The sequence below is a fragment of the Haliotis cracherodii genome, unplaced genomic scaffold, assembly GCF_022045235.1.
Source record: "Haliotis cracherodii isolate W230 unplaced genomic scaffold, xgHalCrac1.p SCAF_24, whole genome shotgun sequence".
NCBI lineage: Eukaryota > Metazoa > Mollusca > Gastropoda > Lepetellida > Haliotidae > Haliotis > Haliotis cracherodii.
In genome coordinates, this window is record NW_027266280.1 from 10,135,663 (window position 1) to 10,162,010 (window position 26,348).

The following is a 26,348-nucleotide window of genomic DNA, read 5'->3' on the forward strand; positions in this document are numbered from 1 at the left end:
GCCTGGACCCTGTTCCACAAAGCGATCGTATCACTAAGAAGATCGTAACTCCCATACTTTAACATAGATTTACAACAGTTGTAGCGCTACATATATACTTTAACATAGACATTCGACAGCTGTAGCACTAAGATGATCGTAACACCCATACTATGACATATACTTAAGACAGTTGTAGTGCGAAGATGATCGTAACTCCCATACTATAACATAAACTTACGACAGTAGTAGTGCTAAGATGATCGTAACTCCCATGTTATAACATAGACTTACGACAGTTGTAGCGCTAAGATGATCGTAACTCCCATATTTTAACATAAACTTACAGCAGTTGTAGCACTAAGATGATCGTCACTCCCATACTATGACAGAGACTTACGACAGTTGTAGCGCTAAGATGATCGTAACTCCCATACTATAACATAGACTAAAGACAGTTGTAGCGCTAAGATGATTATAACTCCCATGTTATAACATAGACTTACGACAGTAGTAGTGCTAAGATGATCGTAACTCCCATGTTATAACATAGACTTACGACAGTAGTAGTGCTAAGATGATCGTAAGTCCCACACTTAAACATAGACTAAAGACAGTTGTAGCGCTAAGATGATCGTAACTCCCATGTTATAACATAGACTTACGACAGTTGTAGCGCTAAGATGATCGTCACTCCCATACTATGACATAAACTTACGACAGTTGTAGCGCTAAGATGATCGTAACTCCCATACTATGACATAGACTTACGACAGTTGTAGTGCTAAGATGATCGTAACTCCCATGTTATAACATAGACTTACGACAGTTGTAGCACTAAAATGATAGTAACTCCCATACTTTAAATTCTACGAAAGCCCCAAACCATGGAATGTATTTCCTAACATATACTGACACAGTATATAAATGCAAAATCAACTTAAACTCGAAATCAAGTCCATCTGCAAACACATCGAATGAGATTCAAAACCATAGGACGTTGATTTGTTGAACACTTTGTTGTGTTGGATTATCTCATGCCTAAATACCCAGATTTGATTGTTGTGACAATTTGGACAAATAATACCAAAAATCGGATAAGCGTTTGGAAAGTGTTTCACGTTCAGTATAGGTTTATCTTTGATATATCTTGGCATGAGCAATTTTGGGGACAGCCAAGTTGGCTCAAAGAGCCCAGAACAAATAATGTAACAAATCGAGAGAACCGTCATTCTAAACTTCTTTCAATACTCCTGAATATCATCAATTTGACTCTCATCAGTTGTGATATTGTGACATGAGGAAAACTTGTCCCCCCCCCCCCCCCCCTCTCTGCTGATCACCTTGTTGCCCCACCCCCTGCCTGGTGAGGGTCTGTAAGGCATTGATGGGGTCCTGCTGTCCCGGGACTCCTGCCCCGCCCCCCATACCGTGGGCTGCCATCCCAGGGCCGGGCACGCCTGCCTGTTGGTTCTTCTTGGTTGCATCTGAAGAGAAGCAAAGATAGGACTGCAATTGATGTGACATTTTAGCATCACAATTGCTCACCCAATATTGGCCGAGTTTGGTTTAACGCCACTTTGAACAGTATTTCAGTTATATCATAGTGTTTCAACTTTTCGTGGGAGGAAAGCCTGAAGTGATGCAAATCTCAGACATTTACCACTTTGGTGAAAGCCACGAAAACGAGTATGGTGCTGACATTCCGAAATGAACTGGGATTTACATATTTACATCAAATCGCATGGAAACTTCTTGACTATAAAAGAGTAGTAAGTCATTTATTTTACGATGTATAAAGTCTTGTATCGATACAGGAAAAAAACATATCACGTAACCTAACCTTAGCATGAAAACTCACAATGCACTGGTGCATTTATAAATCGTTTCACCTCTCATTCCCAAGGGCTAAACACCACATAAAGTCATCACATGACATACTTATGTATTGAAATCACACAACCAGTACATTCTAAATACTTAAAAATATCTGCGGATGAAGGCATTTTGAGTGAAACATAACAAAGTTTACTTTAGGGCTACAACCCTGTGATTTTGTGATCCTTTCAACACTGAAAACAACAAGCTGTCATTAGGGACTGTCCTTCATTCATAGTCTTTCATCAATGATTAGGCCACACTTTTTTTATTTTATGTTTCATGGTTTTATTCCAGCTTTTCCATTAAAGGTTGGTTGAAATGAAAATAAAAATAAATAGCTATGTCAATCATTTATTTATTTATAGTCATTCTGCTGTTGAGTTAAAACTTCCGCTGGCTTCTTGAATCGCTGATAGTGATGTAGACATGGAATTTATATATAATGTATTGTACGGTATAAGAAGGTCCACATTACTAGGAGACATAATAATCATAACAAGAGTTGGCCACTAACGTGGCTATATCCCCCGCCCCTGTTGCAGAATTTATGACATAATTAAATCTAAACAAACCCTAACCTTTTTTAACCGAGGTGAAACTTGTCATGGAAATTGTAAAAACAAGAAGAGTTTGGAACCTATGTCCATCTTGCTGCCATGGAAACGTAAAAAATAAAAATTTCTAAAATTTCTAAATAGCAAAAGGCACCTGTTCAGCATGTACCTGACAGACCTGCAAAGTTTGATGAAAAAATATTGAACATTTTATGAGTTATGCTCCGGAAACTAACAGTACCTTCACAGAAACTAAGACCATCTTGTTGCCATGGAAACGTAAAAAATAAAAATGTCTAAAATTTCTAAATAGCAAAAGGCACCAGTTCAGCATGTACCTGACAGACCTGCAAAATATTGAACAGTTTATGAGTTATGCTCCGGAATGAAATGTGACGGACGGACAGAGCCCGTTTCTATATCCCCGCCAACTTTGTTGGGCTGGGGATAATAAATATTTTTATGTTTAATTTATTTCTTTTCCAGCTGCTTCAGAAGGGGAGGGGGGCCATGAAACATAAACAGTGTGGCCTTTAGTATGAGTGAGATGGGTTTATAACAGAGTTCCAGTTATATCACAGCCTGTCAGCTTAATGTGGGAGGAAAGCCCGATGTGATGCAGGTCTTGGACGTTTACCACTTCGGTGAAACCCACAAACACGGGTATGGTGCTGACAAACCTAGAAACATAATCAGGGCAAACCGGGATTTGAACCCACAATCATAGGTTTCTGGTGGGCCCAAGGGACGCAACTCTGCACAGCGAATCACGGCGCATAAGACGACTGGGCAACCCGTGCCCCAGTGTGGCCTTTAGAAAGAATGACCTCCATTCTTAACATGCATACTCATATTATTAAATATTGCTAATGTGCCAAGTACGGTCTGCTTCCAAACCGTCGGCTAAACTTTTCCCCCTGACTGGTGTGCTACTGTCACCGCTACTTGATGTCTCATGTAACAAAGTATATCACTTACTGAAATCCTTCACATGCAGAATCAGTCTAGCAACCAAGGCTAGGTATTCTTCCTGAAAAACAAAAACATCTGGAATAAATACATGTATGAGTACAATATTGACCTCGTCTTACGACTTTGAAAGAAGAAATTCCACACAGGGAGTTGGGTTTAATACCACTTTGGACAGTATTCCAGTTACATCAGACCGTGTCAGCTAAATGTGGGGGGAAAGCCCGAACTGATGCAGGTCTCAGACGTTTACCACTTCGGTGGGTGTGGTGCCTCTTCCCGAGGCAAGGAAGTTAACCGACAACAATAGTTACATCTTGGCAGGACTAATGAGTCTATGCATAGTCCAATCAAAATCACGTTACGAAATCTACATCAACTGCTGTACAGATTTTGGTCGATTGCAGAATTTGTAAAGCATGTGTACCGCCAACTCGGCATCAAAAGATATTTTTCAAATCCATTTCTGTTTCTAATCACGTTATTATATACACTCCGCGAAGTAAGACCGGGTGCTCTTCACAGTATGGATCTTGATTATTGATCTGATCATCTTGACTGGGCGCCACCATTTTCTTTGAAGCAAATGCAAGAGATATGTGAGGTGGAATCTGATTGATCAATAGGAGGGACATAGATGGGATGAGCCAGGATTAAAATCCATGATTATCGGTTTCTGGCATGCAATTCTGCACAGGTTTTATATTTCATTAATAACTTTGAAATACACCAGTGTCCAACTGAGTCTTGCATATTTTGTTAAGGACCAGTAAAATTTAACAAATGCTGGTCCAGTAGTCTAGTGTTATTTTAGGGATGAACAAAGTAATTTAAGTTTATACAACTTTGGAAATCATCACTAGATCAAGTCTATATTCGATGCAAAAACAGCAACCTAAGCTTATAGTGGTTACCTTCTTTAACTGCACAATGAAGTAATACGTTTTAAAACCCTTTTACCTTTTAGGTCATGACCATTGTGTCTAGTAGAGATCCAACAGTACTAGAAGATTTTCCTATGTGCTGGTCCTTTAAACCACAACATATTTTGGTCAGTGTCAAGAACTGTACACACCAGAAGAAAGTGTGTAGAGATAGATTAAGTGAGTGAGTTGGGTTTTACGCCGCTTTTAACATTATTCCAGTTATATTGCGGCATGTCAGCTTAATGTGGGAGGAAAGCCCCAAGTGATGCAGGTCTCAGACGTTTACCACTTTGGTGAAACCCACGAGCACGGGTCTGGTGCTGAAAAAAAACCTAGAAACATAATCGGGGCGAACCGGGATTCGAACCCACAATCATAGGTTTCTGGCGTGCCCTAGGGACACAACTCAGCGTAGCGAATCGCGGTGCCTTAGATGACTGGGCCACCCGTGCCCCCGATTAACTAAAGATGCAGTAACACTTGGATTTTACAGCAGGAGAATACATCAGCTTGAAAGAAAGCAGAAATTTTGTGAATCATTCTGTGTCTTTTTATTTCACCTGAATAGAAATCAAACACTAGAATATGTGTTGACACAGTTAAATCTGAAATGTAGGTGCTGATCCAATTACTCAAGGCCACGCAAAAAAATATATTTTTGAGTTAGGGTACAAAGGTGGGGGTTTTTTTCGATTTTTTTTTTAAATTTAGATTAACAGTTCCAATAAGATTGTAAAACTGAATCTGAATGTTGTGCTCTGTGTCACCCTAAAATCATGTGAAGTATCATTTTAACCACTACACTACCCCACCACCTCTCCAGTTCCACACTTGTACTTGTGAAATATATCCCTGAAGAACATGTGACGTGGATATCAAATGACCCACTTAGACTGAAAGTAATCTAGAAACTTACTCGTGTCTTAGCTTTTTGAAAAACATGGTTTTCCATGTCCATACTTGATCGCGCCATTGGCGTAGCTGACTGCCGAATTGCTTCATCGCTGGAATTGTGAAAACAAAACACATTATAGATATTATTAAGAAAATCATAAAATGTTTACTTAAGAATATGTGTAGTTGATTTTTTAGCACAATGATGAAGCATAACATCTATCTGTCTGTGTGTGTCCGCTTGTACTAGTTCAGACTTATGCCGATATTGTAGTGCTAGCCTTGAGATACAATTATACAGTTTAACATGGACACCCACTCAGACACAGTGTACTGACTCTAGTTTTAATACCCTTATGTTGAGCACTAAGCAGGGTAACAACAAGTACTGAAAACACCACCAGGCGTCAGACGTACTCCAATGATCGTAAAGGGGTGATTGATCGTAAAGAGGATCCAAGGGCTAAGGATAGAGTTTGGGGTAACCCACCCTAAAATCGGCGACATTTGGATGCATTCAACACCAGTATAATATACCTTATAAACTGTATTCGGACTGTGCATAACAATGAAAATTAATGAATCACGCTAAAATCACATTATAAAACTAACAGAAGCCATTTATATCATAAGATTCAAACTGACCATCAGTAGAAACTAGGGTTTCTCCATCCTTCCACCCTAGCATTCAAATACAATGGATTAATTCATTAAAAGAGAATAACCTACAGGATTAGAAACTAACAGTTTTTGTCCACTAGTCCTTATAATGATAACATATAGCAAAACCCTTAAAATGGGCCAATTTCTACTCGTCCTTAGGATACCTTTACTATTGGGCAGTTTGGTAAGGACTACAGGACTAGTGCCAATTTCTAACGCTGACCCAGAGCCTAACTCACAACTACTGCTGAGGAATGTGAAGGGGTGCCTAACCCTAAGAAGTGAAAAGGAGTGTTGGCTTACAAAGTGGTGCCCAACCCCTAAGGATCATGAAGGCATGTTTCATTGGACTAGGGTACCTTACCATGCTTACCCTAACGATCATAATGGGGGAGGTGGGGGTGATCGGGAAGGGGATCTAAGGCCTAAGGATAGAGTTGCAGCATTAGAAATTGGCACAAATCCTGTAGTCCTTGCCAACGGCCCAATAGTTAAGGTATCATATGGACCAGTAGAAATTTCCCTATTTAGCCTGCAACCTCGGGGTATCGCGGTACTTGTCATGTACGCTAAACGGAACAAAATGCACTCACTAACCTTTATGTTTATTCGTGTTCTCTGTATCAGATATCATTCATGTTATCAAACAATGCATATTTTACTGATAAAAGTTCATTATTTACATTAGTAGCTCCGAGTAAAAGCCGGGCCTCGCGCTCTGTTTGACAAGGGAGGGAACTCCATCGTATCGCGGTACAGAGAAAAGTTGTGTATGGAGGTCCGAATTGGACAAAAAGTGGACATAATTCTACCAACCACTTGGTATGATCATGCAGGACATCATTGATTTGTCCAGACAAGTGCAAAGACAGCACAAGTAAAATTCTAAATGTGTTATCAGCAATAGGTATTCAATGCATACTTACCGAAAAGTAAGAGAAAAATATTTTTATAAGTCAACATCAAAATATCAGAAATGATATTTTAAGATTATTTTTTAAAAATTGGATGACAATAATTTGTCACAAAATGGAAAAATGTTAAAAGTCAACAATAAATATATAAAAAGCACTCCTAGTATGCCCAAAGTATGTATTTATCTTTTGGTTACTAGTGAAGAACGTATTTCTAAGTTTGGCATTATGGCCCTTATGATCTCCCAATAGTTTCTTAGCACAGAGCGGGAAAAAATGTGCGGACTACGTAACTTCCGTTACCTCATTAGTCGCCATGAATATGCAGATGATCTAGTTCAGGTCGATAGAGAAAGTTTACTTGGGGAACTGCGGGTTATATCGTTGGCCATTGATAGATGGGGGTAAGGCAATATTACAACAGATACCAGAAATATGTATCAACGGATTAATAACTCCTTACTTACAGCAGAGGGAACATTCCGAGGAAATTGAAATTGTTTACGAAGTGAGCACTTCCTGGTTACCGATTTGCATTAATAGACAGCCGCTAAGAGGCGCGTCCCGCGTGAACTATCGGAAATCACAAATGCCGCGATACGATGAATGCCGCGGTACCATGGGGTCCGAGTATAAATGGTTTTCCTGTATTATCATTATAGGGACTAATGGGCCAAAAACTGTTTCTATCATGAGTTGAGGGAAATCTGTCCTAACCCTAATCTAACTAACCTACGAATCAAAGAGGCATGTGAGAGCTGCAGAGCATGAGCCACAACTGTCAGCCTGAGCCAGATAGAGGCAGAAGTTGAGCCTGGTAAACTGCCTCATCCTGGTAAACTGCCTCATCCTGGTAAACTGCCTCATCCTGGTAAACTTGCCTTCAGATCTTACTCCATAACTTAATTCACTTGTCAGTGTTTTCCCTCTCTTGTGATACAGTGGGAGAATTGGCACAACATTTTCTGCACTACATATTTTGGCTATAAGCGGTGCAAACACCTACTTAACTCACACGCAGCCCCGAAATTGAATCTCCTGAGTTATTCAAATGACAATCAAAACATTGCGCACTTGTCATAATCTTCACATGGTCATAGTGCGATTGATACTAACGCAATAATCAAATAAGATAAAATACTGGTGTAACAAATACATAGTACGGCATAGTACTCATAAACATTAATTTTACTTACATTTGAGCTACGAGTTTCTGACGGAAATTTTGAGTTCGCCAATCTGCTTGGTCAGCCATTGTGATCAACTTGAGATTTTATCGCCCCTTATAAAAGGGGAGGTAATACAGTTTTAACTCGACCTTTCATGCCGATAAGAACAAAACGATTTGCGTGTAAACATACGTCAAATAGATTAATATATTTTAATTCTGTACATAACATTTAAAAAAAATAATAATTTCCTAGGAATCAAATATACAGTAGTCTACAATTATACTCAGTGAATATATCCTCATGGGGACTCCGGATTAGAATAGCTACCCAGTAACCAATGCTGGTCGTAAGAGGCAACCAAATGGATCGGGTGGTCTGGTTTGGTACCCCGACCGCTTGGATCGTTTTTAGCAATATCAGTCACTGGATTACCTGGTCCAGACTCGATTATTTACCGCTGGAATATTGCTGAGTGTTGCGTAAAACAACAAATAAACAATAAAGATAAGAGGGAACACGGAATACAACGTAAAGTTGGAGCGAATATTTTAGATTGTTAAGAGAATTAAGTAAGATTTATGGATGAACAACTTCTTTATTACAATTGGGAGCGACGTTTCGGTGTAGGTTCTAACACCGTTATCAAGCAAGTGGTATACAGAGTGTGATTGACAGGTATACATACAGGATCGAGGCAGTGTTTATACAGTAGAGTAGATTAAGATGTAGTTACAATGGAGTACTTAGTACTCCAACTTCTGAATGTCTCTCAAAGCTGTTGTTGAGAGAATGTTGGATTGGAGCGGTTGCCATATCCTTTAACATGACACAAACTCAGGTATTATTCTGCTGCATTCAGTTGAGCCAAAGCCATGTATTCCACATATTAGTGGGGGGCACGGGTGGCCCAGTCGTCTAAGGCGCCGCGATTCGCTGTACAGAGTTGCGTCCCTTTGGAACGCCAGAAACCTATGATTCAGGGTTCGAATCCCGATTCGCCCCGATTATGTTTCTAGGTTTGTCAGCACAAGACCCGTGCTCGTGGGTTTCACCGAAGTGGTAAACGTCTGAGACCTGCATCACTTCGGCCTTTCCTCCCACATTAAGCCCACGCCGCGATATAACTGGAATACTGTTAAAAGCGGCGTTAAACCCAACTCACTCACATATTAGTGGAATATAGCTCCGCCTTGTTGAGTCTTATATAGACATCATGACAAAACCAATATTCAGCGAGTCTACTATAGTAGAATCAGTATGATTTTCCGCCGCTTCTAGCTATATCCCGGCCCTTTCGCCATGGGTCGAAGTACAAATGATAGAGCCTCGGTGTGTTTGGACCAACGTCGCTTTTAACAATATTCCTGTTATGATATGGTGTGTCCGTCTGATTTGCGAGGAGTGAGTAAGTTACGTTTAACGCCTCTTTGAACAGTAAGTTGGTTACATCACGGCGAGTCAGCTTAAAGCCCGAAGTGATGCTGACAAAGCTAGAAACAAAACCATGGCAAATCTTGGATTCGAACCTGTTAACATGGAGTGCGGGTTCGCCCAAAGGGAGATAACTCTTCACAGCAAATTGCAGCAACTTAGACCTTTGGGCTGCCCATTTTTCATTGTGATGATATACGGTGGGTTAGCGATATGATATGCATCATGCTACAGTGTTGACAATAAGAACGATCCCAAAACTGATGAGGTAAAGTGGCGATTTCGTTTTATTGTCAGTTCAACATATCCTGTTTCTGACTTTCTTCATAACTAGGGCGGTGGGGTAGCCTAGTGGTTAAAGCGTTCGCTCGTCACACTGAAGGCTCTGGTTCTATTCCCAACAATGCTTCTAAATGATCGACACATCCCATGTGAGACAGATGCTTCATATTTGTGGACAGGGTCAAAATATGTGCAACCAAGGATCGGTTATACACCACCATCGGTTTGTACATACGTTGACACAGGCCTTCGGAGACATTAAAGAAAAGTTCACTTGAAAATGACCGACAATACCTGATATTTGATTTTCATCGATATACAACTCGAATAAACATACATGTAGTTGAAAGATATACAGTGACGTTTTCGTCAAGTGAATGTACCGTTTTATTGCCAAGCCAGATGTCGTTTTCGACAGTTTGGTGCCAAATATTTGAATATTTAATTCTTGGTCCATTTTCATCAATTCTACTTGTAAATATTGCACGGGGCGGGGGGAGAGGCAGTCGTCTATGGTGCCGTAATTCGCTGTGCAGAGTAGAAATTGCTTCTTTTAGCCTCGCCAGAAACCTATGATTATGGGTTCGAATCCCGGTTCGCCCCGATTATGTTTCTAGGCTTGTTCTCACCATACCGTGCTCGTGGGTTTCACTAAAGTGGTAAACGTCTAAGACCGTGATATAACTTGAATACTGTTTAGGACTGTGTTAAACCCAACTCACCCAATCATGCGATGAACTTTGGGAAATCGATACATTCTTGACATTGATCTACCTGTATGTATATCAGTCAAATGGACACCCGCGACAACATGTCCCCCTCGGGAATTCCGGGTTTACGATTTTGTGACCTCACGTATCCCAGACAGTCGTTGAACAACAAACTATCTATACACGTGCAACAATCACAATTTAGGCCGATCGCCTTCTCAGTTTCACGAATAAAAACGAATCGATTGATGAAAGATTGAATGAAACTAAAAAAGTCCGGGTTTTAGATAAGCTACTTTTAAAGATAAAATCACCTCACCAGACAGAATTTAAAAAGTGATTACATGTTATATGTAAGGGTTCGAACGCTATATTTTGTGTACAGTTCTAAAAAAATATGAAGTATCCAGTACGGAGTTATGTACCTTGGTACTGTGATAGCCTGCACATGCGCATAAGGAGCAAAATTCGTTACAGTGGAAGACGATTTTGGACACGATCGTTCGTATTTCGGGGACCATGTCCCACGACCAGTCGTCCCTTTTGCTTAGAAAACAGCTCGCAGGTAGGTTGAAAGTATTTCCAACAATCTTTTGCAAAATTACCACTCATTCATCCATTCGAAGGAGAGACGCAGTAACCAAATCCCGTACACCATGTACAGCTGGCAACTAGGCCACAGTTGGAAACAATAACAATAGTCAGTCTTGAAGTTTGGAATCATCTCATCAGCTGATGTTTTGAGTCGAAGGAGAGCCGTGTTTAGATGATGCTGTCAGCCATTCACCCCCATTTCCAACTGTGTTATATGATCTATTGATTTTATTTTTTTCAAATGTGCAGACGTTTTCCTCAGAAGTGATCTGACTTTGATCTTCTGCTCCATGTAAGTTGTGGTGAAAATGGTCTTGGTAATAAAAGAAATCATGTTAAGGGTCACTTGTATTAATGAAAAGGTACTTCTTGGCATCACTATACAATGCCTTCACTCCCAGGACAATGATGAACAATGAGAATATTTCAAAATGAAGAAGATAAACATCTGAACCAAATAGGCCGCAGTTGGAAAAAGGTTGAGGTATCTGCCCATTGATCTTCACTATGATGATTCTCAGCAATCTTTCGTTTATCTGTTACGGGATTAATTGTAAATTTCAATTAAACCATTTCTTTTGCCGTTTCTGTGATTCATCTAATGATCGATGGCGGCATTCATTCAATGAAGTTTATGTAATGATTTACTTCCTATATGATATATCGTGAAGAAATATTAAAAAACAAAACTTATCATCACCTTGCTCAAATACACCAGGTGCAGCAGGTGTCATGTGACTAATTAACGCGTAAACATAAATCCAGCTACACGATGATGCACAGCAGGTTTTACCCCCAAAAGAGGAAAACTCTAGGGGGGTCTGGGGGCATCTCCCCCATCAATTTTTTAAACATTTGATTGTATTTTAAGCAATTTCATGCAGTTTGGTCTTGGTTTACACCAAGAAATGTAATAAGTCAAAGGCAAAAGTCAAGTAAACTAAACAAAGATGGAGGATGCAAGTTAAATCAGTACTTTTTAAAAACATCGGGCATAGCTTCCGCCCACCCGGCTGCCCGCCGGGTCTTGGAGCAATACTACCGTAAACTTCACCCTCCATCCTCCGGACACAAGGACAACTATCACAAGCGTTAAAAAAACAACTTACCTTGTCCTTACTTACCTTTTGTTGAAAAAAACAAAACAACATTGCACACATAAGACATTAATACAACATATATCCCCATGTTATGGGTTTTCGGATGCTGAAGAAACATTCAATGTTTTCTCACTAATCACATGAACCACTCTAAAACATCTCATTCACTTATAGGCTAAAAGACAACTTCATCCTAAAAAAACAAGCCATCTTCTGAGTATTTACAATTCTGTATTAAGCCACACCCAGGGTTATAGTGCAAGTATTCGTGATAGAAAATGTATAATGTCCGAAAACCTATGATCCGACGATAATACTATTGTGTCATGATTAATATACACTTCAAAAAAAGAATCTTGACACTGTCTTTCAAAATTTAAGATAAAAACAATGTTTGAAAATAGGACACAGAAACCATAATTGAAATACTATTTGAGGATCAATGTACACAATGTTCAAAACATTAATTATGTCGCACATACAGACACACGTAGACAGTAGAGTTAATGTCACAGGGGTACAGGAAATTTCAGTATCGGTTGTGACCACCACGTGCATCAATTACCGCTTGACACAGACGACCCACAGATGCAATCAAGTTGTGAATAACACGCTGTGGAATGCACTGCCAAGCTTGCCATTCATGCCGAAGTGCCACAAAAAGCGTCGGAAGTGTTTGGGGTGGTGGAGTCCTTCTGCGCATGCGTTGATCCAACTCTCAATCGGATGCTTAGCCGGGGACAAATCTGGTGACCGCGTGAATGTCTGGATGTTGTTGCGCTGTACAAAGTCCTGACAAACACATGCAATATGCAGTCGAGCGTTGTCTTGCTGTAATTGCCCACCGTGAACGTTGAAGTGAGGCAGAACATAAGGCTGTAGGATCAAGTCTCTGTAACGCACGCCTGTCAATGTACCTGCCACATGCACGAGAGATCTCCTACCACCTTGCTGAATTCCGGCCCATACCATGACACTCCCGCCGCCAAATGGGACAACCTGCTGCTCACACTTTGGGGCGTAACGTTCACCCTGACGTCTGTAGACACATGTGCGCCCATCAGCATGTGTGAGTGGAAAACAGGACTCATCAGTGAACACTACATTTCTCCACCTTGCATGTGTCCATCTCACCCTCTGTTTATACCAATGCAGACGGCCTTCCAGATGACGCGGTCGAACAGGTCTTGGTGCAAGAAGTCTGGCCTCCATCAATCTGTTGTGTACTGTTTGATCTGAAATTCTGTGTAGTCCAGGGATCTGTGTGGTTGTAGACGTGGCTGTGGTAGTGCGTTCTCGTAGGTGTCGCAGCCGGATGTATCCATCTTGTGCTAGGGGTGTCACCCTTGGTCTCCCTGACCTTGGTCTGTCGTCAACTCTGTTGGTGTTGTTGTACCGGGTCCATAATGCGGAGATTGTCTGTCGAGATAAATGCAGGATCCTGTGCTGCACTTTTTTTACAGCAGGTTGCATTTGGATGAATCTTTAAAATTGATCCCCAAACGCAACATTTATGTGTGGTTTGGAGGTGTTTCTGCGAATTGTGGAAACATCATCCTTCTGTTTGACTAATTCTAATCACATTTCATTTAATGATTTTGGATATTTTGAGAAAAGTGGTTTTACCTCTATGTCAAGTTTCTTTTTTTTTAAGAGTATAGTAAAGGCATATATGATGCTGAAAGCTCTGATCGAAAACAGGACAATCCGCAACAGTTGTCCATAAACACGATAAATTGCTCAAAAGGTTACTTGGAGCTCCGCAAGTAGAGAGTCAATTTAATGGTGTGCTATTTGCAGAATCGACCTTCATTTTACTATTAAATCGTTGGTGTTATTTTCATGAAATATAATGCCTTGCATATTAAAGGGAAATGTCAACAAATAAAAACAGCATTTGGGGAAGGTCACCAAAGAAAGTAATCATGGTAGTTATGTATGGACTAAAGTACTTACACACATCATATATAAGGTGAGGTGAAATGGGGTTTGACGTCACATTCAAAATTATTGCACCTATATAATGTATGCCTATAGAGACATGTGTCTGCTTGGACTAGTCCAGACTAATGCCGGTTTTATTGTGCCAGTGCAACTGTGGTACCATGCTGCAGTTTAAACATTGACACCCCCACTTGGACACAGTACCAGTTCTTGTTTGATCTCCTCAATGTCAAACACCAGGAAGGGAAATACCATCTTCTTTTGGTATGACGACGCAGGGTCTCAAGCCATTCATTCCGACATTCCGATCTCCAGGCAGACTCTCTATTTACTAGAACCAGAAGTGGACTATGATGATATGAGGAGGGCCATCTTTGGTTTAGTAAACTGAGTGATGAAATAGGTGAACAGTACTGGCCACCAACCAGTTATTGCCATATTTTAATGTTATTTCTTTAATATTCTGTGTACAAAGTTAACTGTGCAAATAATATTTCTGTCCATGGAAAAAAGTTAATGCTTTTATCAATTTGTCGTCTGCAAACTAATGTACACAAATATTCCCCAAATTCAAGTTACAGGTGCTTATCCTCCACACAATGTACTTTAGATTTCGCTATATATATATATAGGGTTATGCATTTTCGGAAAAGGAATGCAACTAGGTTTTTAGTAATTTGTGTATTTGTGGACAGACAGATAGTAAGCTATAACAGACAGGGATGTGAAATATCCGTGGAAAATTGCGTTTTTTAAAACAGTAGCCCTCGCAAAAAATATTGTCCTTGTAAAAATACAATCAGAGATTTAACAAAAATAATCCGAAAAATATGAGTTTTTACTCAACATGCTCAAATGGTTCTACATGTATTTTAATTGGGTTATTACATTTTTCATTTGGTAACTTATATTCTTTCACTTATTTATGCATCACTCTATTGTTTATTTCCCAAAATGAGTACACATTTTGAGATTTGAAAAAAATAATAATGTTTTAGATGTATATACATATGATATAACGGTTCTAAATATAGGCTTGCCTCAGAAGGTAACTAAGCTAGTGATTGTGTTTCGGAAATAAGCTCCATTGTCGCATGCTGAAAAAGCTTCATTGGGTATTTACGCATGCTGTTTTTATACATTTGAGTTTTTCATTTAATGCATGCGTTTCTGTACGCAAGTTAATTAAAGGTAATTGGGTTTTGAATATTTTGGGTGTTATTTTACGGAAATATGGAGCTTATCAGTAGCTCTGTACTTGAACCTGTACCGGTAATTTACTATCGTTATTCTGAAAGTCTTTCTGTGCTCTCTCTGATCATGCTGATGATAAATGATGATGATCACACTCAGGAACGTTATAGGAACATGTGCACAAAATCTCGAAGTACCCCCAGTTTGATGATGTCAAGCCCACGAAAGCATGACAAATTACACGTATGGATTCGTGATGTAGCAGGGTGAATAAACCGTAGAAGTATGGAATGTGTTCAAAGATTGATGTTGTGTGGACAAGTCAGGGTAAGCATGGTTAGGCAGACAATAAATGTGAATTTTGTTTGCATGCACTTAGTGCATGTTGACATAAATATTAGGTTGCATTTTCAATACTAAGTTGCACTGGTGCATGTTTTATGTAGCTAAATCGAGCCCTGCTTATCTTGTTGGTTACCGGTACCATGGTTACAGACAATAAGTTGGTTCAAAGATAGTACCTTGTTAAGGGAGTAAGGTATCGTGTTATGTATCCGATCATACAGTTGGTGTTTAGTCTCAGACCTAGCAAATACGGTACTCAACCTTACCACTACTAGTAATCATGACAGTGTAACTTTCTGCAGAGATCTTCAAGGCCACATGATTGTGCCATTTGGGCATTCAATATTCAAATGGCGCACATGTTAATTACGAAGGGGACATGCTGGTGTACTGTGATAGTGAATTATTTACAATAGAATACATAGAATGCAACAAATAAATACATCCTGATACCAAAACAATGGGAGTTTTGATCGTAACCTCGTTGAACATGTTAAAACTCCAAATCATGCACATTTTGCAAATGCGGATCTAGCTTTCTTAAAAAGGGAGGGGTCCAAATAACAAAATTCTCTCTCAGATAATTTTACTGCCTACAACATGCAAGATTTGGTTTTCAAAGGGGCTGGGAGCATCCTGGCGTTATGTTTTGGGGGTTATTTTTTCAAGTCAAGACTCTGTTTCTGTGGTGGTATTTCCTTGACAATCTTACAGCTTTTTACCATGTTTGCTGCTGTTCGTCCTTACTGCTAAAGGTTAACTTGAGGACGCCCTACTTGAGGTTAATATTTGTATTTTGTTTCATTATTTTCAACTTTCATCATCCCTTTTTTCAGAGCTTAACCGCAATGCTGTAGAGGGATTTTCTGCTGGACTTATTGATGACAATGACATCTACAAATGGGAGGTTGTCATTTACGGCCCACCAGACACAGTCTTGTATGTATATGTTGTACAAAAGCTGTCAACAGAGACAGAAGTGTCAAGCATCTACACACCGAATTAACTCATCTTAGGAACTGAAGCAAATGCCAAATACGAATTCAATGTCCAGTTCTCAGCTTAATTTTTACATGATCTCATGACAATGAAATAAGCAAGATGGCCAAGTTTTGAAGTAATTTTATGAACTTCTTGGTTTCAGTGAAGGGGGATTTTTCAAAGCACACTTGCTGTTCCCCAAAGAATACCCTCATCGCCCTCCAAAGATGAAGTTTGTGTCAGAAATATGGCATCCAAACAGTGAGATAAATTTATTGTTTTATTCTGCTGTGTAATCAGTAATTTCACTAGGTGTTTCATACCTGATTCCATGGATGTTCAAGTGGTTTAACTGTGAACTTAAGCAACAACATGGTTAATATTATGGAGGTGATACATGATCTGTGGATAATCTCACTGCTACTACAAATAAATGTCTAACGAAGTCAGGGATTTATCTAGGCCTGTTCAGAGGCTCAAAGTTACTTTACCATCTGTCAATAAATATTCTCAAGTCGGAACCATGAAGATCTGGGGTGGAATAGGTCTTCAACCCATTCTTGCTGTAAAAGGCCACTCTGCCTGTCGTAAGAGACGACTAACAGAATCGGGCACGCTGACTTGTTCGATGCATGTCATCAATCTCAATTGCGTGGAATGATGCTCATAATGTCAATCACTGGATTATCTGGTTCAGACTCCATTATTTACAGATCGGGGCATATAGCTGGAATATTGCTGAGTGCGGCATTAAACAACAAACAAACAAACAAACAAAATATCCCCAAGTCGCACCCTGAGAGTTGGTAACATCACTTCTGAAGCAAAACTGTGTTGGCAGATGGGTCCAGGGTATTTATCATAATAGAATGGAGATATAATACACAGGATAATTGAGGATGCCTTACTGATTAAGTATCATTGTATCCAGATAGTTGGGATTGTTGTGTACACGTTCCACTGGTTTGTCAAGTCGACTTTTCATGCCTGTTGGGGCCATGGTGATACAGCTATTATGTGGCTCATTCATTCATGATCGTTCCTTGTGTAATTATATACCAGGGAATGGAGTCATCTCACAGATAACATCCTTCTCTTGTCAGTTTGCTGGAGGGATTGGTACACATGCACTATACCGGACACCTATCTGCCATGTTTGTTTGATGCTACTATCAAAGCTGCACGTGACAAGCTCAAAATAAGCCTTGTGTTAGAAATTGGCATAGGTCCTTGCCAAACTGCCCAATGGTTAAGGTATCATAAGGACTATGAGAAATTTGCCATTTTTAAGGGTTTTGCTTTATGATATCATTATAATGACTAGTGGATTAAAAATGTAAGTTTCTACCGCTGTAAGCCTGCTTGCATTTGTATGGTTAGTATCATGAAACCTTGGAATTGAATATGAAAGCGATGATGCATAAACATCAGAAAAGTACTCAAAAATAAAAGTTTCATAATGGCAGTGACAACCCTATCAGTGACATCCGTCACAGCCTCATTTCAGCAAACACATATTTTGTATCTACTTTGGTAATAAAACATTGCATTTATTTACAAGAGCATTTAATTCAAGCCATTGTGCACATCCCTTACCAAACTGATGGAAGGTGTCCGGTATACTGCAATCTTGTCGTGGGATTAGCCTCTTTGGTCATGTGGACAAGCCATCCAACCTTGGATCAGACAGTCCGTGCTTTAGATCATGTCACATGTCTTGGAAAATTTTATGGCCGCTACATCATGTACATTGGTGCCCAACATGGGGTTGAGCATGTTCATATCAAATTGGAACAAAAAAAGTCTCAGTAACCTACTGTGTGGCCTGGACATGGCCTCTATTGACAGGGGTGTAAGAAGCAGGGCTTGGAATCATCCCACAGATGACATCCTTCCCATGTCAGCGTGCTGGCGGGTTTAACCTCTTTAGTCGTGTTCAGAAGGTCCGTGGTTCAAATCCCCAAACAGGACTTGAAAATCTTATGGCTGCTACAATGTAAATGTTTTTATGTATTCAGAATGTTCCTAATAACTGGGTGCATTGTTTGAACAGTTGACAAAGAGGGCAACGTTTGCATCTCCATCCTTCACGAGCCAGGGGATGACAAGTACGGCTATGAGAAAGCGTCAGAGAGGTGGCTGCCAGTCCACACTGTGGAAACAATTCTCATCAGTGTAATATCCATGTTGGCAGATCCCAACGATGAATCCCCAGCAAATGTTGATGCTGCTGTAAGATCCATCTTCAGTTTACCATGATAAAGTAGATGATACTACAACTTCTAATAACAATGTGTATTAATAATGTGCTATGTTCTATAGACTAGTGCATGCTGATGATAAAAATGCACAACATTATTGTCCTGGTCAATGTATCAGTTTGCACTCGAGATTTCATTCTCAGCTCCCTGGGGAGAATGAGGCAAGAAGGTTATGCATAACAATCCATACCATTGTACAAACCAGTTTATTACACCTCAGACTACAACTTGGATTGCTTGTCCACTGAGGTCAGAAGCCCAGGTCCATCTATTTCAGTCGAGTAAGTTTTAATATAGCTAATCACAGTCTATATATTCAAAATGTTGAAACTAAAATCTACTTGAAATCATGTCATGTGACAAGACTAAAAATATTTGGTATGTACTGCTTTCTGTCACTTGGCTTCTGACAGTCCCGCAGGGCTTTAGGTTGATTAAGGGGTAGCCTAGTGGTTAAAGCGTTCACTCGTCATGGCAAAGACCAGAATTCGATTCCCCACTTGTACATTGTGTGAAGCACATTTCTGGTGTCCCTGGCTGTAATATTGCTGAAAGCCACTCACTCACTCACTCACTCACTCACTCACTCACTCACTCACTCACTCACTCACTCACTCACTCACTCTCTCTCTCTCTCTCTCTCTCACTCACTCACTCACTCACTCACTCACTCACTCACTCACTCACTCACTCACTCACTCACTCACTCACTCACTCACTCACTCGGATTTGTTTTATGTTGACAGAAAGACTGGCGAGAGGAGCCAGAGGTATTCAGAAAGAAAGTTGCCCGCTGTGTACGTAAGAGTCAGGATGAATTATGATGGCAGCACACATTATCATCAAGGTAGGATTTGACATTGTGTTTAGATATCTATGTGGTTGTGGGACCACCAGATAATACACTTACAATCTCGTGGTGTCCTTATGGTCTCCTTGACCTCTGTGGTCTAGTGGTAGAGAGTCTGCCCAGACAGCGGAAGATCGGGGTTCGATCCCTGGCTGTGTCATACCAAAAGACGTTAAAAGATGATACTTGTTGTTACCCTGTCTGGCGCTCGGCATTAAAGGGCTAAAACAAAGACTTGTCGACATGAGTGAGCAGACACAGTCTAATTGGGGTGTCCACTGCGGCATGGTATCTCTGACGGCCAGGGCCCCGTTCCACAGAGAGATCTTAGCGCTAAGTCGATCGTAACTCCCATTCTTCAACACTGACTTACGACAGTCATAGCGCTAAGATTGCATTGTGGAATGGGTCCCAGCACTATAAAACCAGCATACGCCTGGACTAGTACAAGCAGTCAGACACACACACACACACGTCTCTATTTTAGTGGGGGCACGGGTGGCCCAGTCGTCTAAGGCGCAGCGATTCGCTGTGCAGAGTTGCGTCCCTTGGGCACGCCAGAAACCTATGATAGTGGGTTCGAGTCCCGGTTCGCCCCGATTATGTTTCTAGGTTTGTCAGCACCATACCCGTGCTCGTGGGTTTTTCCGAAGTGGTAACTGTCTGATACCTGCGTCACTTCGGGCTTTCCTCCCACATTAAGCTGACACGCCATGATATAACTGGAATACTGTTAAAAACCGGCGTTAAACCCAACTCACTCACTCTATTTTAGTTCTAAAATCTTGAACTCGACATTTAACCCCATCTCACCTCACCTCACCTCACATTTCTTGGTGTCCTCATAGGTTGGATCACTGAACGCATTAGCCCTTGTGAAAACCCTGGTTAAAATTGTTCTTCAGCAACCCATGCTTGTCGTCACAGGCGACTAACAGAATTGGGTGGTCAGGCTCACTGACTTGGTTGGCATGTCTTTGTATCCCAATTGTGTATCCCAATTACTGGATGGTCTGGTTAAGGCTCGAATATTTACGCTATCACCATGATCACAGAGCTAGAAAACCTTGTCCAGTTGTATTGTCGTTGACAGCGTGTGCAGGGCAAGAAAGAATTGAAGAAACGCTCGTCCTACCGGGCGAGTACATATATATTTCAGTTTGTGTCAATTCATCTCTAATTATGATAAATAAAATAAGCCATATAATTTTGAACCTAATATACGTTTCCATCTCTAGCTCGATATAAGTTATAACAACGAAATACATGTTGCTAATATCATAAATAGATGACATACTTGGCAACTGTCTGTTACAGAAATAAACAGGAAGTGTGTTTGCACAGCAGGTATCAAAACTAGTTTTTAACTGGAGATACATCAAAATATATTTTTGTTGTAAGCGACTTGTTACTGACGCTCAAATGTCAAAGCAATATTGAACAGCTGATTGATTTTGTAAGGGAAATGGCTGACATTTGGTAGGTTTTGATTGGGGATGTTGAAGCCATGCAAGATCTGTGACATTTTAGGCTTTTCTGCCTTGTGAAATTGATGTGCTATGCTAATTGAAATGCTGTTCGTAGTGTCATCAAACCAAGGTCACTCCCTACTACCTGAAAGCTCCCACTAAACAAATTCTACATTGTCATGTATTTATCTTTAACATTCGGGAAAATATGTTCGGCAGACCATGTTATTAACCTCTAACTTATTTTTTGTTTCAGTCATTTTTCAGGAAAAGATTTCAAGATAACAAGGCAGAGAAAATACCTGTTTCTCATTTGAATTAGTATGCATGTGGCCTCGAGCTATCCAGCCACACTTCAGTACTGTACAGTCCATTGATTTCTCATCCATCCAAATTCTCATTTCCTTACCATGATGAAGTACATACGATGATGTAAATATATTATATACATAAATACAATAACAGTGCTGCCAGTCAGTTATAAATAGCATTTATTGTAGGTTTTCTCTCAGGGCTGTAGTATTAATGAAATATAACATGCTTTTTTATTGCTTTCCGTTATCGTTTGTTTGAATTAAATTTGTCAACGGTATTATTCTCAGATTTACTAAGGTAATATGTTATGCCTGAACGTTATTTATTATTAAATTTTGTTATAGATATTGTTTTGACTTCTCAGAGACTCTTTGAAACTTTCCTATATTTTTTTATCAGTTGTTTCCAGGAATATGAGGCAGGAAGTGAATTATGTGGTATTTAAGAATTGGTAATCTGTGTTTGAAAGAAAGCATTTGTAACTACTTGATATTTTCCCTGCTGTGTCTCAACTGATGACTGAATGTGCATGACAGGACCTTCTCTACAGCCCTGAGGTTAAGTTAATGTTTTGGTGTATTGGGTTTGGTAGTGTATGCTTTTTCATTTTTACTTGTTGTCCTTTTAAAGTCTAATACAAAGATATCCTTCTATTTATTGGAGAAATGTACCAAATATATTAAGCTGTTACAGTGTAAAGCTTCAAGTTGGCTCACTGTTGTTATCTTTGTGTTAGATGAAATATATTTGTCAAAATAATGGTTTGATAGTAAATGTTGCATGAAAGTGCATTGCACTTAGAAAAATAGTCAGTCTAAAGATTTAACCAAGGAACATAGTGCTTACAACAAATGTGCTATTAATCAAACAAATCCAATTTAAATATGTTCTGCCATTCCGATTTCTCTTCAAATTGATTAGCACTTCACCTCTACGACTTAGACTGTCTCAAGATGTTCAAGTCTTAATTCAGAATATGAAATACATTTGTTTTTTCCTTTTCTACCATCACTTGTGTTTTACCTGTCCACTGATATCATTATTAATTTCGGTCATATCTTATAACAGTATTCAAATGGTAAATTAATAGTATCCATGTGTTAAATTCCATCAAACGGACATGTTTTATTATATTAGGGACTGGTCAATCATTACAGTGGTGGGTGGGTCAGTCAGAGTCTTTTGATGCATGAATGTACTGAAAATAATTTCCCTCCCTAGTGTTCGTCATACTTTTTATGCTCTTCACCATGTCCTTAAGTTGTACATTTTTTCTTGTCCTCCTCCTCCCCCCAATATGTGTATTATTACTTATGGCCCTCCCCTAGAGACTGTCATATTTTTTGGTTTCCTCCAGATATCCTGAACCCCACCCACCCATAGCTGACCTGTCCCTAACGTCCTTAGAAAGAATGGGATGTTGTTGCACATGTTTCACATGAATTTATCCGTGTTCATCCTCAAACATGTGGGTTGTTTGCACACTTTTAAATTAATATATTATGAATGTGTGTGATGACATATTGTACTTTAGACTTTGCTTTTCTGAGTTATTGAGCAGAAAATATCTTTCTTCACATAATGTGTGATGTTGAATGTTCTATATTCCTGTATGTTTAAAAGTTAAAGAGTGTTGTTTGGAATTCCTATTCTGCTCTAAGTGTGGTGGTACGGACAAGTATGTGGGTGATATAGCTGATATACAATGAGTGATACAATATGCAGGTCACAATCAAATTTGTTTTGGCTTTATTTTTCATTCACTTTGTGGTCAGTAAACACGTTCTTATCTCATGAAGTCAGTTTAAAAATAATTAGGCAATTTCCTTTGTTCTTTTAAGGGGGGTGGGGGTGGGTCACAATTGTCCCAGTCGTCACAGCTGCAATGAGTGTTGCAGAGGTGCGTCCCCTAGACATGCCAGAATCCTACAAGCATGGGTTTAAATCCTGGCTCACCCTGATTGTTTTTCTCGGTTTGTCAGCACACCGGGTCTAAGACCTACATCACTTAAGGCTATCCTCCCACATCAAACTGAAAGTTTTCAAAGCAGCATCATACTCACTCACTCACCCTTTGTCCTTTTTGACAACTGTGAGTATTTCTGAAAACATACAGGCATGAATTTCAGAAATCTTTTGAATGACAATTCCAGCCTAAGACTTCAGCTACTAGTATGAAGCCTAGGTTTAGTAATTTTATTTCGGTTTTGTATGATAGGCTAATAAAAGCACTTACAGACAGAATATAATCGACCTAAAATTATCCTGCAGACATTCAGGCAAGTAGACTCAAAAGATTTTGGCTGTTTTGGTTAAAATATTTGGAAATTTGTATTTTTCAGTTGAAAAACAATGTCAACTGGGAGGATTGCTTTTTGGAGTGAATCAGTGTTGTTCTTGTTGGATTGAAGTTGTTACTAAGTGTAGGATCTAAGAGGCTGAATGCTCCGAGTCCCTACTGGTTTGATGCAATTCTCTGTATGTATTCCATATCACTGTAGTCGTAACCCTGATGTGCACTGGCTGCATGTTTACAACCTTACCACATACCCACTTACTTCACAGCTGCCCACATTTGGAATTTCAAAACCATTTGAGGATTTCCATTTTTCTCTTGAAAACATGTTTGTTAATTGCAGTTAGAACTATTGTTGGAGAAATAGTGAAGTGAGTGGGTACAATGTTGTTATCAACTTATTTTGTATTCAATTTACCAAGACAATTAATGATCTCGGCTTAAGAACCATCATAAAAATAACAATAATCCCTAGCTAACAGTATTGTAAGCAGTTACTGGTGTACAGTTTACTAACACACTTAATGGCATCGATGCAAAATCTGCATTGGGAATTGTTGTTAGTGTGCTAACTCACAGGGCTCATTCAACAGCTGTCAGCACCCAAGGCTATAAATTACCTCGTAATGGTGGATTATCATATGCGTATCAAGTGCTATATATTCTGGTCAACCAGTTCAGTGTTATAGCTGGTTACTGTCCAATCTGTGTGATATATCTATAAACGTATTACAACATGGTACACTCTGCAGGCTCCAGCAGGTAGAACACAGTTGAGTGAGCCCTAGTTTTTGGTAAGTAGTACCTCTGTACATATTTTGTGATAAGGGAGCAGACTGTTTCCATCAGATTGGTACATTAATACTGCAGTCAATAAACTATTGATTTCAATGTACTGTTTGTTTTTTAGTTTGTTCTGGTACACAAGATTTTGTGTTGATGGTGTCAAACATTTTTCATCATATTTGCATTAACTTACACAAGTCAGTAAAGAGCTAGGTTATCTGTAGGTTTAATTGTCATAATTGAATTTGGAACCCAAACGCACAGTGTGAGGTTTCAAATGTAAAATTTAACGTGGTTAAATCTACAGATAACCTTGCTCTACATTGAAAACACAGTATGTTTATCACCATTCTACCATAACTAAATAAGTTTGTCTACACCGTAATACTTCACACAAACAATGACAGGCATTGATAGCATGCAGCACAGCAACTTCGTATGCTAACATGACGTGGGCATCCCTAAAGAAAAGCAAGCAGGCCTTGCAAAGGTTTCTTTCTACACTGCACGTGACTTTTATGACATCTTATCGTTGGATGTGACGCAAAGTATTTTTATCTCCGTTCTACCATGACAAAATTATACTCAGTTTCTTTGGTGTTAGCAAAGATGAGTGAAGCGGCACGTGTTGAGTTCATTGTTTTGGGTGGGTTTTTTTAAAATTGCACTGACACAGCTGTCAAACCAGCTCTTTCACTCAGAGGTGGTTATTGTCATTTGAAACCTGTGATAGTGAATTTTCCATATTCATGGTTGGATATTAGATAAATATACAGAGAGACAGTTTTCATGGCATTTTAGTGATGCTAACATCCCTTTTGTGGTATATCTACAGTTGGAATGTGGGTTCCCCCTGACATGATGGTTGATAACCACTATGCATTCATGGGTCATCGACCTCTGTGGTCTAGTGGTTGAGCATATGCCTGGAGAGCGGAAGGTCCGGGGTTTGATCCCCAGCCATGTCATACCAAAAGACGTTAAAAGATGGTTACCCTGTCTGACGCTCTACATTAAAACAAGAACTTGTTGGCTCAGAGTCAGTATACTGTGTCTTTGTGGGGTATTCCATGTTAAACTGCAGCATGGTATTTCAGTGGGCTAGCAGTATAAATCGGCATCAGTCCGGATTAGTACAAGCAGCTACATACACACACACACACGTGCATGCACATCGTTATAGAAGTGCAATAACCTTGGATGCCACGTTAAACCCCATTTCACCTCACAGGTCATCCTTTTTCTTTGAGTGAGAAGATTCATTACGGTAGGCCTCGTACTACTAAATGCAGTCTTACAGTGTTTGGGGAAAAGTCTTGCCAGTGGGTGCGATTAATCGGAGTCGCAGCAAGAACACAATTCTGTATTTGAAACTGATGTGACAATTGAACTTCAGAACTTTGAGATTTGTTTTGTTTGCTTTCTGTTTGACATCACCCTCGGCAATATGGCAGCGGCTTGTAAATATGAGAGACTGGAACAGACAATCCAGTAAGTGTTATGAGCATACAAGACTTAATTTACGAGATATCACCATAATTACCGCGTTCCACGAATCAAGGCTATCTACAAACTTAGGTTATGGTTCTGTAACAAGGTCTCAGAGTCTGACCATCCAATTCATTTGGTTAACTCTTTTGACAAGTATAGATTGCTGGCGTCTTCCTGCGGCAAGGGGGGGAACGGGTGGCCCAGTCACCTAGATTCGCTGTGCCGAGTTGCGTCTCTTTGGCACACCAGAAACCTATGATTGTGGGTTAAAATCACGGTTCAATCCCAATTATGTTTCTAGGTTTGTCAGCACCAGACCCATGCTCCTGGTCAACATCTGAGACCTG

The 26,348-nt window shown here is 39.8% G+C and overlaps 2 protein-coding genes across 3 annotated transcripts in view; one reads left to right on the forward strand and one right to left on the reverse strand.

Annotated features, from left to right (window-relative positions):
* The window catches only part of LOC139472416 (mediator of RNA polymerase II transcription subunit 15-like), a 67,644-nt gene extending 59,596 nt beyond the window's left edge, over positions 1–8,048 (reverse strand). For both annotated transcript variants that reach the window (XM_071254890.1, XM_071254891.1), the window contains exons 1-4: positions 7,977–8,048; positions 5,226–5,313; positions 3,393–3,444; positions 1,323–1,466 (exon numbers count right to left, since the gene is read on the reverse strand). In XM_071254890.1, coding sequence (XP_071110991.1) covers positions 1,323–1,466; positions 3,393–3,444; positions 5,226–5,313; positions 7,977–8,035 — 343 coding nt within the window. In that variant the 5' untranslated portion in view covers positions 8,036–8,048. The remainder of the gene's footprint in view (positions 1–1,322; positions 1,467–3,392; positions 3,445–5,225; positions 5,314–7,976) is intronic.
* Positions 8,049–10,831: 2,783 nt separating this feature from the next.
* On the forward strand, positions 10,832–24,615 carry LOC139472267 (ubiquitin-conjugating enzyme E2 G1-like). The gene is made up of 6 exons (XM_071254677.1): positions 10,832–10,940; positions 16,389–16,491; positions 16,697–16,794; positions 18,587–18,765; positions 19,541–19,641; positions 21,370–24,615. Exons 1-5 carry the CDS (start codon positions 10,895–10,897, stop codon positions 19,616–19,618), a joined length of 504 nt encoding a protein of 167 aa, XP_071110778.1. The 5' UTR covers positions 10,832–10,894; the 3' UTR covers positions 19,619–19,641; positions 21,370–24,615.
* Positions 24,616–26,348: the final 1,733 nt, after the last annotated feature.